The 14,623-nt window shown below is 42.2% G+C and overlaps 1 protein-coding gene across 1 annotated transcript in view; it reads right to left on the bottom strand.

The window, feature by feature from the left end:
• The window catches only part of LOC121167111 (NADPH oxidase 3-like), a 55,520-nt gene that overhangs the window by 29,849 nt on the left and 11,048 nt on the right, over window positions 1-14,623 (bottom strand). Inside the window, exons 6-9 of the mRNA XM_040996491.1 lie at window positions 12,445-12,626; window positions 9,303-9,432; window positions 3,912-4,004; window positions 1,607-1,860 (exon numbers count right to left, since the gene is read on the bottom strand). Coding sequence (XP_040852425.1) covers window positions 1,607-1,860; window positions 3,912-4,004; window positions 9,303-9,432; window positions 12,445-12,626 — 659 coding nt within the window. The remainder of the gene's footprint in view (window positions 1-1,606; window positions 1,861-3,911; window positions 4,005-9,302; window positions 9,433-12,444; window positions 12,627-14,623) is intronic.

Here is a 14,623-nt window from a genome sequence, read left to right as displayed (position 1 = left end):
CAGTAGATGTCAATTTAGGCCAATGTTTACTACCAAGAGCAGAGGAGTAGCGATACTTGCTATGTGCCCAGGTGGTGCTTCTTTCTATTTTGTGTTTTTTAGAAAATAAATTTCAATTGACATATAATTATATTTATGGAGCACAGTGTGGTAATTTAATATATGCATGCAGCGTGTAATGATCAACCAAGATCACAGGCATGTTCGCCACCAACATGCTTCTCGTTCCTTTCTGCTTGGAACATTCAGACTCTTCACACGCTCTTTTGAAATAAGGGCTGTCAATCATGTCATTCAATTGAGCTAGAGAACAGCAGAATCTATTCCTCCTATCCATGTGTACCGCTGTTTCCATTAGGCATCCTTTCTACAGTATTTTTTTCTGATGCTTTAGCATCACTCAGCTGTTTCACGCAGGAGTGAGGATGCATGGTGTTTGTCTTTATGGGCCAGGCTTTTACTGAATGTTGAATTGTATCCCTCATTGAAATGTTGAAGTCATTACCCATCTTAATACCCCGTACTTTACAATGTGATCTTATTTAAAAATAGGATTGCAGATTAATGAATCATGTATAGATGGGGCCACATGGGAGCTGATTGGACCCTGAAATTCAAAGCATCCTGACTTTATAAGGGGATCCAGAGACCCAGGAACCTGCTTATGAAGACCAGACTTTGCAGATACAGTCTGCGGTCCCTAGGCTGTGGCAGTGCAAGTTCAGAGTTGTCTTACCCATAACTGCCTGCGTAACAGATAGCAGAAGAATGCTTTCAGAGCCGGGAAAGTGTGTTCCTCCTTCCTGGCAAATCATCTACCTTTATTGAACACTTTTTTTTTTTTGTTTTACAGAAATACACTTGCTTCTATTGGAAGACTCCTAAGTGAAACTTTTATTGTAGATTCTCTGATTTTAAAAAATTAGTTTAAAGGGAACAAGGAAAAAGGGAAAGGAGAGGGAGAAAAAAAGAGGAAGGGAGAGGAAGAGAGATCTTCCATCTCTTGATTTTGCTCCTCAGATGCACACAGCAGTCAAGGCAGGACCAGGCCAAAACTTGGAGCCCTAATTCTGTGAGTATTTCTCATGTGGAGGAGGGACTCACGCACTTAAGCAGTCACCTGCTGCCTTCTGGGCTGCACTTTTGCAGGAATCGGGATAAGAAGCAGTGGTTGGGACTCATGCCAGGCACTCTATTATGGGATGGGGGCACTCCAAATAACATCTTTTTTCCAATTAGTTTTTAAATTCTACTGTGGAATGTTTGCTGAAATAGAAAATGTTTGCCATATGTATCTAAATACTATAAATACATTACAAAACCCACTTCATATTCCGATGAAAATAAAAAGAAATTGTCTACAAATGCTAAATGTGGAAATGTATGGACAAAAAGAGTAAAATGCTGAGAGTAGTACTGGAAAGTATAACAAGTGGTTTTATCTTGTCCGTATGTTCTGCATTAAAAATTAACTAGTTTAGAAAAGATAATTAGGTCAAACTTTATAACCTAGAATAAAGATATTGCTGAATTTGACACCATATTGATGTATTATTATTCTTTTTCAATATGGATTTATACACACACACAAGAAAGGCTCTCTAACCTGGGAAGAGTGTGGGGCTGCTGCAGGTCTCGTCCCTGGTCCCCAAAGGCCTTGCACAAAGCTCTTGTCCAGTCTCCAGCTGCCCGGATGTGTACACTGAAGAAGTCTTCCTGGGGGGCAGAGGTGAGGGTGAAGGGATGCCACTCCAGCTTGGAGATGGCTGGGCACTGGATGAGGACGTACTGCCCCGGGGCCATTCTGAAGTCACGCTTCTTCATGTGAATTTCCAGGACTCCAGATGGGTGACTGATCACCTAAATCAGAATAAGAGAAATGTCTTTCACGTGGGTTCATCAAATACACTGAAAATTGCAAGTTGGCTTTCTTGACATACAGCTTATGTAAATCACTTGTTGTTCGTTCCAGTGCCACTGGCCACCATTTTCATGTCTGGCATTGCCACTTGGGCATGAATAAAATCTATCACCTTCAGAGCTCTGGGTTTGAAATTTGGGTGACAATGCGACACCTGTCATGACCAGACTCCCCAAAGAATTGGTTAGTCAGCCCTATGAGAATATATAACTATGTATTAAGTGTATCGTGTAATTTGAAGCTATCAAAAAGAATAGTCAGAAATCCATGTTTGTAGCAGGCTAGTATCTTCTTCAATTATTTGCATCTTTTCTCCATCCCTTGTAGATTTAACCTGAGTGTGAAAGGTCTTCAGAATGTTGAGGAAAACATACATTATCTTTTAAAAGTGTTTATTTATTTGGGAGAAAGAAAGAGATAGTACAGAGAGAGATCTTCGAACCCACTCGTCATTTCCGAAACACCTGCAATGGCCTGGGCTGGGCCAGGCCAAGGCCAAGCGATAAACCATCCAGGTTTGTCACACAGACAGATCGCTAACTGCATGCGCTGTTACCTGCTGTCTTCCTGAGATCTGAATCAGCAGGAAGCTAGAGCCAGGACCTGGGCTAGGCAGTAATTATCTTCATCCCCATACGGAATGGGAATATCCCAACTGGCATGTTGACTGCTGGGCTAAAGCCAACACTTTACATGATCTTAGAACACCATTTTCCATGACATTTTTGAAGTCCTTCAAATTATTCATATTTTACAACAACAAATAACCCTCCAGCTCTCTTTGTAATGTTTGGTTTGGTTTGTGCTATTTTACTCGAGGCTTGTGCAGTGTCCTCCCAGGTTCTCAGGGTATGAGGAAGTATGCCTGGGTTTTCACAGCCTTTTATGAGGCCCTTTTACTTGTTGTTTCTCTGAAGGAAAGACCTAATTTCTCTTCTGAAAATTTCTGTCTCATTTTCTGAAAGAAAACAAAATTTCTCCAAGCCTCCACATCTTTTTTGTCAAGAGGTAAACGGGAACAAAATCTAATATCTAGATACAGTGACAGTATTTTTCCATTCAGAAGTGAATTTCACAGCATTTTAATCATTCGTGCTAGGTTTCTCCTCTCCCCGCTACTGTTTGTTCTGATTCTGCTGTTAAGTGCTCTCCCTAGTAACAGTTGCGCTTGATACAGGCTGACACCCTTTGATGCTTAAGTTAAAAACAGCAACACAGAAACAGCTTAAGGCAGATGTAAGAAGCAATTTCTGTATATCTGCTTTCATGAAGACAGTGAAGGGGACATAGTGTCATGTCAAAATTATATTACCAAAGTGCTGCACGTTTGGAAAGCAGGGATGTCTTTGGATAGTTAAAAATTGCCTGGGGAAGAATATTTGGTAGTTTTTCAATCTCCTGGATTTGGGTTTTCGGTGGACCCATTCTTATCCTCCTGCAGCATGTGGTGAAGATTGAGAAGCTGTGAGAATGGACAGTAGGGTCAGCACCTTCTACCAAAAAATGTTCCATTTGCTAGGGTAGATTCATGTGGGCCCCTTCTTGCTCTGAATCGTACAGTGACCATGGCCCCTCCATTCAGCAGTCCCAGGAGGCAGGGCATGCTCGGCACCGTTTGATAGTATATGAATGTTTGTAAAATCCATGTTGTTGTGTGGTAGAGGAAGTTATTGTGATCAATGTGCAGCCTCCTGATTCCTCTGTCTTTTCCCCCCAGAGAGAACCATATGAAGAGACATCCAGACAATCTTAATGCTCTTTCAGGAGCCCGTATCAGAATTCTGTGTACTGGTCTGGAGCCATGATCCCTGCCTTCAGTTAAATCAGTCACACTGAAAGATGTTCAGGATACAAGCAATTACTAAAACTGAAGAAGAGCCTCTAAGTTACAGACAGTTCTGCAATAAAAATGGCAAATTAAAAACCTGGGCTAATAAAAACATTTCCTCTACGCTCAGCCTTTTATTCAGACATCAAGCCACATGCATACCTGGGTAATGACAACCTCTTGCTGAAATCGCCAGAACCTAATTATTCTTTCACATGTGTATAAGACCACAGGTCCCAAAACCCATTTCCAAGCCTGCAGAGAGCAGCAGAGAGAGGAAAAAGGAAATGAAAACAGAATCCAAATATTTTCAATTTGAAGCAAATCAATATACAGCGTGATGGGGTTCACACACTTTCCTTTCACTTTGGGCCAGTTATCAATAACAAAGATATCTCCTTGTATTAAGTACTATAACATTCAATTATCCCTTGAAGCCTACAAGCTTATTTAAGAGATTAAACTCTTCTATATTGGTTTTTATGCTTACTTGATCAATGCTGCCTTTATGTAATTAGAAATAATTGAATTTGCAAAGAAATAAGAAAGCAGATTGATGTTTATGTTCCATAGGATAGGGTCATCAAAGTCAAAGGTTTAGGGAGAGACATTATTCAGCCGACACAGGACAGGGGAAATTAAATTAAGCCCGTTCAAATGGAAGATTTTGGGGGCCCACAATGCATCTCAACTAGGAGGTGTGCCTGAATGAACACATGCAGACAGATACACACTTCCATGCTATCTGGAACACGGCACAGAGTGAGTTTCTCACTTCCCTAAATCTCAGCTCTAGAACCAGAACAAAATTCTCAATAATGATCTGGAGAACTTGGGCAATAAAAATTTCTATTCCCAATAAGCCAACTATTATACTAATCCTTTATAATTAATCTTTTATTCTTTGAGAGATGAGAGAGAAAGAGAGAGATTGATTGATTATGCTCATTTGTTGGTTCACTACTGCAAATATCCACCATAACCAGTGATGGTCCATGCAGAAACTGGGGACCTGGATCTCAATTTGGGTCTCCCACATGGGTCACAGGCACCCAATTCGCTCATCATCTGCTGCTCCCAGGGTGATTAGTACCAGGAGCTGGAGATGGCAGCGGAGCTAGGACTCAAACTCAAAAACTCCAGTGTGGGATGCAGGTGTCCCAGGCAGTACCTTAAACACCAGGTCAAATGTACGCCCATGAGATAACTACTTGAGGATACAACGGACATTGTGGGTGATTAATTCAACATCAGCCTACTCTGTAACAGTGATCTGCCCAACACAGTAAGAGGGAATGAATGGAAACTTAAATTTTGAAGATTTACTTCAAGTCTGACATCAAACTGTCAGATTAGGCTATCATCTTTGCAGACTAGGGTGAAGGAAAGATCAAACTGTCCAGAGCCCCAAAGGCAATAAAGTGTCCAGCAGAGATATGACCCAGAGGTATCTGAACTCTGGGCTAAGTTTCCTCCAGGCTGCTCCCCTTGAGGATTTACCAAGTAATGAAGCTGCTGTCAGTTCAACAAAACATCAGGGACACATGAACGTGCATACTTTATTGTGGTTATACATTCTTAGAAAAGCAGCCTAACTCTTCTTTCAAAATAGAGGAAACTTGGCCTTCTGGGAATTTGAGTTGTCCAGAGAGGCAGAGCTAGATTACAGAGAGCGAAGACGGGAGCTCCCATCTTTCCTAGTGTCTCTCATTTCCTCCTAAGCCTCCGAAATCCTTGGAGTGGCACCTTAGCAGCAAGCAGGCACCTCATGGTTTCACTCAGTTTGCTAAACTCTAACCAACACATCACTCATTACTCCCTCATTGGCTGTTTGGTGACAGGACATTAACATGATTTCTACTTTTAAGAGATATTCTTAGTTTCTTGTTTTAATGTCTGGTTCTGTTTGCATGGTACCCCTTCTAATCTATAAAGCCCTGTTCTTTTTTTTTTTTTTTCCCTAAAGGGAGCCTCTTGTTTGCTTGACAAAGTCTAGATTTTTGCAGGCAATTCGATCCATTTATTCTTTTCTGTTTCTGGAGGGCTTGGCAACGCATGTAGAGCAGCAGAGAAGATCAAAGTTTTTCCCCACCTGTGCTGGTAGAGCACATATTGGTGGATCAGAGAAGGAAACCTGGTAAGGATGGGGTTGGACAGATATTGTGAATTCTGAGATCTCCGCTGCTTGAAGAAAATAGAGCATCTGAAGAATTGGGGTGGACATTTACAGACACAGCAGCAGGAGTGTGGCTCTTTCTGCATATGCTCAGGGGACACAATTGCTCACATAGTCTTTGCATGTTTTTACAAAGAATCATCCACACTCAGTTTGGATGGTTTTGGGCAACATACACTATATGTTAATGACATCCAAGCAGCCTATGTGGATGAAATTGGATGGGCTGTTTTTATTTCTTGGGTGAAGGAGAATCTGAGCTTTAATCCCTTCTCTTGCTCTTCACTAGTGTAGGAGTTGCTCCAGAAGCAGACAATCCACTTTGGCTACACTGGGCTGCCCAGGAGCTTCTGGAAGTGAAGGAAGGAGGTATGGTCAGAGATGAGTGTTGGGAAACCAGTACAGTGATTACCAAGGCAACAAGAATGAGAAAACAAGATCACTGTAGAGGAGGAGGGCCAAGCAGGGATGTGGAAGTTCACTGTGTCTCTCAAGGGACTGGCTCAGCGCTTGGATTCATCTTCTCTCACCCTATGCCGAAGGCACATCTTGGGTTACACAATCCTCTGATTTTCTAGTTTGTCAAAAAGGAAATAATTGAAAAAAGGTGATTATTTAGTTTTCCTTCCAGCTCTGAAATTCTTTGGCTCTGATCATCGAAATAAGACACACACCGCTTGGGATGTATGCTTGTAGGTAGCAAAGGGGAACTGATAACACGAAGCTTAGGGGAAGGCTAGAGGTTCAGACGTAACGATGTGACGTAGAGAGAAGAAACTTCTGGCCACTGAGGTAGGAGGGCTTAGTTGTTTATGACATTTAGAAAAATACTAATTGATTTGTTTGAAAGGCAGGGGAGGAGAACGCTCTTGTTTGATGATTTGCTTCTCAAATGTCTAGAATGACCAAGGTGCAGCCAGGAGCTAAGAATTCAGTCAAGGTCTCTCCTGTGGGTGTCAGGGACTCAACCACCTGAGCCACCACCTGGTGCCTCCTACGGTCTACACTGGCAGGAAGCTGAAATTGAGAGCTGGGTTCAGGGGATGGGATACTTGATATGGGACATGAACACTTAAACTGGAATTTTAACCACTAGGTCCAATGTCAGCCACGGAGCCTTGGTTTCTTGATGTGGTTTGGGTGGGAATGACTTTTGTGATCAAGGGTAAGAAATTGAAATTCTTGGGCCCTCAGTGGCTCACCTATTATGTAAAAGAGCAGAGCTTGTCAGTTTATAAGTTTTTTTCTTTAAAAAAAAACGTTAAGACACTCAGTAGATTCTTAGCTTTATCTCTGCTCCAAAAATACTCGGAGAGTCACAGTACAGTGAAGGTTTTACGACAGACATAAAACGATGCTGATTTAAAAGGAGCAGTAATGAGACTTGTTTCTTCCACTTTCACTCCTGGTTTCTCATTCCTCCCAGAAAATGAGAACATGCTGGCTTTGATTTTTATTTTATGTCTGTGTTTATGAATAGACTCTTTTCCTACACAATAAGGTCTCCTGAGGCAGGGCCCACACCTTGGAATCCCGTGTCTAGCACGATGCCAAACACGTCTGTACTGAAGAAGGGGTGCTGCATCGACTCAGCCTGGGCTATAGCTTTCCTCATTACCATTCACAGAGTTCCTTAGTAATTCAAGAAAAAAAAAAGGCCTGCCCCAGATTATCATTTGTTAGCTGCTTTGGCTAAGAAGGATCGGACATCTGTTGGGATTGGATTGCATGGAATGTGGAGTCCTGTCTATAGCAATAACTTTGGGTAACAAAAGAAAGGGCCGCCCATGGGTGGGAGGGGAGCCACAAGGCATAATTAGTCCCATTAATCAGTCCAGTTTATCTGCAGTGATGTACAAAGCTTTCTGTGTCCCGATGCCGAGAGGTCGTCCCCCCGCCCCCCGAAGGTGAATTGATGAATATTGTACCAGAAGACAGCGGCGAGTTAAGAAGGATGAAGAGGAAGAGAAGCAGATGGGGTTGGTGTGGTGCGGTGGAGCATGGGCAGCTCCATTCGTCCTTGGGATGCCTTTCAGATCAGCGTCTAAGACGTCCCAGAGAATATCGTAGAGCTCAGCCAAGCAGTGATTGCACAGCCCACACACGCTTTGAATCAGGACCCATTAAAAATAATGGGAAAGAGTGACACTGTGAGTTGGGGTGTGCAGGAAGGTGCAGCAGGGCAGACTGAACCGAGGGATGGGTAAGTTCCCCCCTCTTAATGATAATTAATGTCCGCATGAACTGCTGGGAGCAGGCCCTGGTCTGTATTCATGAGGTGTGGGGGAGCATTGATTTTTTTATGGAGATGCTGTAGCTGAAAATTTTAGAGCAGCATTCACCTTCCTCATTAATATGCAGGCTGGGTAGTGGCTACTGAGAGTTGAGTTTAAGACACAGGCAATCTATACTGGCCATTAAAAGAACCACAGTCTAACGGGCACGTCTATTCTGCTTCTCTCTATTTTGAACATTTCTCCCAGTAGCTTTATCCTTAAAATCCAGTACTTAATTTAACATACTTGAGAGTTGGAAGCAAAAGCAATCACTTATATTCTCTGTATGCTGATGACTTACTGTCCTAAATCTCTAACATTTATGTATTATTATATTCTATGCTGCCAGTTTTTATATCTGTTTTGAGACACTTGTTTCCTCCTAGTTTTAATTTGTGGGTTTCATTTATTTTCTCTGATGCAACACCCAACTACGTCCAAGACATGCATTGTTCTGAGACACCTAAGGACCCCAAATAGGATTATTATTGCAATACACCTATGCTGCCCACTGCACTGATGGGTGGGTACACATGCAGCTGTTCTTACTTTTAGAATCTGTGAACATTCAAACCTGCTCAAACTAATTTAATCAGCTCTCTCCTTGGCTAGTACTGGTGGTGTTATTATTTCAGATATGAGAACCCGCTTTGAACAAAGGTAAATGCAATCGACATTCAGATGGTCTATTTTTTGCCCCCAAATCTGTAGAAAGAAAGAAGCTCAGCTTTTGAAGAGGGCATGACTCCTCTCTGGCTGTCGCTCCCTGCAAGGTGGAGAGGCGATAAGGTTGGGAAGTGGCACCTCTGGCTCCTGGGATGGAGGAGGCAGGAATGCGGACCTATGCTGATACAGAGCCCCACAATATCAGATGACCACGTAGGAAGGGGAGTCGAAGAACACATTTCGATGTTGAGTAGAGTGCTTTTGGCAGCGAACCTCTTTTAAAATTACCCATAACTTGATTTCGTCATTAGCACACTGAATATAGAGGTGGCTCTGTGTCAGTGGTAACACGGCTGCTCCTCCTTCAAGTATATAAAAGCACAAGTTATTTTTAACATGGGGCTGATTATCTTTGCAAAGGGCTCTTATTCTTACCGAGGGTTCCTTGCCAGAAAATTGAGGTACAGGACACAGGGCGGCCTTGTGCCACTTGGCATAGTGGTGTCTACAGAAGGTGACGTTGTGCAGCAAGAGGCTCTCAGGAGTTTGACCACGAACAATCCGACTTGTTAAAAACAGACAAACAGAAGACATCAACGCAAACACTTGGCTTTTGTGCAAGTCTGGGTAAGTCCACATCCAGGTTTTTCCAGTAGGTTCTGGAGTTACACTTCCACCTCTCAAAACCTAGGCTATCACTCATCTTTAAATATAGGCATTTAAAAAAGCTGGAGAGAACTTTGAAGATCCCAGGAAATAGGTGCCCCTGTGTTAAATCGAAAGTGTCTATAATAGAGAATTCATAATGAAGGGAAATTGTTTGAACGCATCCTTTTGTAGATTGTTGAATTTAATTAGGTTTCATCTCATCCTGATTGCTGATTTGGGCTAATTGGCTAACTTTGTACTATTTGGTTCTTTTGCAGATTGATTTAACTTTTACCCTTTGCGGTGTGTTTCTGAGCGCTTAAGAGTTGTCAAGTGAAGAAGTCAAAAGAAGGGCTTGTTTTCCCTCAGCAACCACTGGCAGATTCAGTATTTGACAGGGTCAAGCTAAATCACCGTGAAGTGTGTCCTCGAGACAGAATCAACACCTTTAAGAACAAAAGAGAAGCCAGCTTTCAGGAATGACTGGACGCAGAGTTCCATGCCCTGATGGAAATATCTCTCACAATCGTGTCACTGACTCTAGCAAAAACTGCTGGGGTTCCCATGGGTCCACCACATATTGGAGGTGTGTCGTCTAGGAGCTGCTCGCTCAGACGTTCGTTCAGTGTTTATGAACGAAGTACCTTGAGTTGTGAGGAGCCTCCTGGCATGCTGTCCTCAGGGCCTGGGAGCCCGAGTGTCCCACAGAGTCCCATTTCTGGGTTGTTATCTTTGTGGAGCAGTGTGTTCTCCTTTGGAATCCAGGGCTCTGGGAGGAGGGAGCATACACCCTTGGGAGCAGGCTGCTGTCGGCTGGAACTGACATGCTTGCCTTTGTTCCAGGCTGTTTCATGGAAGTCATCCAGAATGGATAACATCCCTTTGAGTTAGATGAACGAAACCATCAGTACATCTCCAATGTGCAAATGCTGCCCAGATGTAGGAAGGCTGAATAATACATGGCAAGGACTCCTTAAGTTTTAACGCCTGCATTCTCAGGCACTAGGAGCCACTCTTTATTTCATTACAAGAATTTTCAGATCATTTCTTTAAAGGCTGTATCTTTTTAAAATTTTTGAAAATTTTCTTAAATGGCTTCATCTATGCCATCCCATAATAGGGAGATTAGCAGGCTTTAACGCATTCCAATAATCCTACATTTACTTGGCATTTTGTATAGATTTGCAAATTACTTTTTGCTGTAAACAGTAGCTGTAGAATACTTCAAGCTGAGAAGATTATACGAAGCCCTTATCCCAAAATAAGCCTTTCAACTCATCTTATGAAATGTTATTCGGAAATTAAAAAAATGTCTCCCATGAAATACTGCCCACTGACATCTTCTTTTCCTCTGCCTGGCACCAGGGTGTGGATGGCGGGGACCTAGTTTAGAAGAATGCATGCATAAATTCTGAGAAGGGAACTTGTCGACACATGCAGATTAGAATGCAGAGCCTCATGAATGTGCTAGAGTGGTTAACAAGCCCGGCATGGAGAGAAAATACGGAGCAGGTGGAACATATTGGGACTAAGCACCACTCATCCCACCTGTCCCAAATACGAAAAGGAAAGCTGAGAAAACCCACCTTCAGGGGAGATGACAGTTACTTCTAACCTGGAAGTGAAGTTGTAAGTTTTAACCATGTGGCTGCATGCATGTAATGATTGACTTAGATGACTCAAGGTGAGTAGTGGGAAGGGCGATCCTTTAGGGTGAAATATGGGCTCCATCTCCTGGAACAGTTCTTCCCTTTGACAAGGTATGTGTGTCAGACAAGCTGCTGAATGGTAGAGGAGATCTTCATTAGGCAAAGGCAGGAACAGTGGTATCAGAATCTCCTTCTAGAAACGGGGGAGGGACAGGATGAGAAGTGTAGTATGCTGGTGGTGTTTTGCTGGCAAGCCATGCAGGTGTGTGTAATACCCCCAGGCACATTCTCCTAAGGATGAGACAGGTTTAACTCTTGGAACCGAGGCCACCTTCCTCAAGGGCTTGTCAAATGTGAGGCTCTGCTTGTCTGAAGACTGGCCATTTGTTCGATGTGGGAGCTTGAGTGTGTTCCTTATCCCTGTGAACATGCAACTTCTCCTTGTGAAGGCTCAAGAAATGAACAGAACTGTTGTTAGGTCAATTTGATCATGCATTTTGAAGACTGTAAAATGGAGAAAAGGCTTAAATTTATGAAACAGTGGGAGAAACTAAGTCATCACAAGCAAGAGCTACTTCAGGGCTAGTTATTAATATCTAGAGAATTGAAAAATGTTACAGAGGCCGATAAATACGCCACAAACCCTCATATGCCTCAGGTGCTGCTCTTGCTTGCTTCTGTAGGGGTTAGTAATGTCGGGTGGGCACTGAGCCCTGGAACAGACTTTTTTGCACAGCCTGAGCAAGAAGGCAGTCTCAGGACTCAGTTGGAGAAGCTGAGAGTTGGACACATCCCAGGGCTTGCCCATGGACACTGTGATGGACAACGAGACTGGCCGTTTTACACTCTGTCCCAGTCCATGGCCAGGCACTCAGTTGGTTTTGGTTAAGCAGAAAGGAAATTGAGTGTCAAAAATATATATCCTGATGAATCCCACAAATTTGGATTGCAGAGACGGGTACTGAATGAAACATAGATCTCCTGTCATCTAGCATTCGTTAGAGTTTCTGAATCTTATAAACATGTCAAGATTCACTAACTGAGTCAGCTTGGAAAACTTCACCACTTATGTAGTTTATTTTCAGTATCAACTAGACAGGTGTTTACCACAGCAAAGGTGTGTTTTCACACAGAGTATGTGTCCTTTACTCAATGAATGTCTTATTCCTCCCTCAAAATAACTTTCTAAGATTATAGAGATTTAATAAATTCATAGAGATTTAATAAATTCATAGAGATAAAAAAAAAGTCTTACCAGACTGAACATAGTAAGGACTTACCCTGCCCCGTGGAGAGCCAGACTGATAAAGAAGATGATGAAAATGTGGTGTGTGTACCAGAATAACTCATAGGAGACCTGTCTGATGGACGCAGTTGAGGAGGTCACGATCAAGATCAAAGTCAAAGAGAGCGCCAGGCCGGTGATGCCTGCGATTGTCGTTAGCAGCTCCGTGACTGTGTTCTAAGAGAGACGCGCAGCATGACGTTAATATCCTCACACATTTTCAATGTTTAGGCTCAACACTAGAGAGTGCAAGCAGGGAGCCGTTCAAATGCTTCACTCCGAGGCTCAGGGACACGGTGCCAGCTGCCTCCCTCTCTCTTCCTCCTCACACCTTAGGGCAGCCACCATTCTGCTCAACTTGCGCAAAACCACCATGTCAAGAATTACATCTTCTGGGTCATATAAATCCACTTTCATGTCAAAATTATTATGTTGAATTGAGAGAGCAGACAATATAATGGAAAGAGCATTTTAGGATAAAATGTAAAATAATTCTGAGTTTTTGGTTTTCTAATTTTAAAAATAAAAATTGGATCACCATGCTTAATTTTAGCTATAATAAATACACTTTTGAGCAGTCTGTTGGGGTGTTCCTAGCAAAGCAGTGCAAGCCCCATTCCTGTGCTCACTTCTAATCGAAAACACCGTGACTGTATTTCTTTCTCGCCACATTGAGGGCCTGGAATAAGGCTTGGTAAAGCCTTGGTGATCAATAAAAGCACAGCTATTCTTATCGAATAGAGATGGCCAAAAAGCTCAGAATTCTGGTCTGTGAGTGCATGGGAGAGTTAAACAACCTTTCAAAAAATATGGATTGCAAGGCATTTTGCTTTTATTGTGATTTTTCCATCATCTTACTAAGTCATTGGTATGTATCCCTTGTCTTCCTATTGAGACAACCATAGCTCAATAAACTCACACTATATCTTTTGTCAGTAAAACCTCATTAATTTGGGCTGCTTTGAGATCTGGAGGTAATTTGGAAAGGGACCTCTCTCTTGTTTATTCTTTCTTCAAGGAGCAAAGAGTGGAAATAAATTGAAAAGGGTATGTCTAAAACGTTTAAGAGATTTTTTTTCTTTCAGATAGACCCAGGCGTTTTAGAAATTCATTTGTATCATTGGATGTGCCACTAGTTTCAAATCATTCATCTTTGCTTATTCTCTCTTCTTTTGATACATTCAAGACTGGTTTGAGTTTCTTGGTATCTTCTAGATTCATCCACTGCACCTTTTAGTACGCTTTATAAAGTGTGCTTTGTGTTACTGATACCCATCTTTCTCCAAACATCCCAAATTAGAGGGTTTCTTGAACTTAACTAGTAGTTGAATAGCATATTGGTTCTAAAATTATGAAATAAATGCACAGGGAGTAGCTTAATGATCTTGTTCAATTGCGTTAACACTATTTTTAATAAATACTGTTTATTAGATGGTCTCCTAACATGCTTAGATTTATCCTTGGGTTTGTGTTGTGGTGGATTTTTCTGAGCCTTAGCAGGGAAGCTGTAGCAGGTGTCCAGATAAACATTGTAACTGGTCCGAGTGACACTAAAGACACGCTCACATACATAGGGCACCTGTAGTTTTGATGTCACTGCGAAACTTACACTTCTCATTGTTGTCAGCTAAGAAAAGCAGCTCAGTGTGGTCAATAGCCTGATATTGAAACAAAACCTTGGAATTAGGGAGCATGAGTTTGAAGAGTCTTTCCCCAAGCACACTTGGGATTTTCCTTCTTCAAATAAAGCTAGATGAAAACAATGATTGCTTAAAGAGATAGCCCAGGTAATAATAGAAAGATTACCTTTGCTGGAGTGTATTGCCTTCAGGTTTGGGAAATGCAGATTAACAAAAAAATCGTGGTCAACATGTTGGTAGTTGACTATACATGGGAAAAGGCTTGGTTCAGACATAGCAAGATGGGCTATGTCCTGAATCAGAGCACCTGGTTTGGGTGTTCACTCCCAATTACATCTCCCTTTTATGTGCACCCTAGGAGGTAGGAGGTGATGGCTCAAGTGGATCAGTCCCTGGAGAGACACAGATGGAGTTCCAGGTTCAGCTTGGCCAAACCCAGGGTACTGCAGGTAACTGGAGAATGTGCTAATAGATAGTAACTTTCTTTCTCTAGCTCTCTGCCCTTCAAATAAATACATTTAAACTTAAAATTAA

Source organism: Ochotona curzoniae, unplaced genomic scaffold, assembly GCF_017591425.1.
Source record: "Ochotona curzoniae isolate NIBS_2020 unplaced genomic scaffold, NIBS_Ocur_1.0 patch334, whole genome shotgun sequence".
NCBI lineage: Eukaryota > Metazoa > Chordata > Mammalia > Lagomorpha > Ochotonidae > Ochotona > Ochotona curzoniae.
Note: the sequence above shows the minus strand (reverse complement) of the source record. Positions and strands in the feature narration are given on the sequence as shown.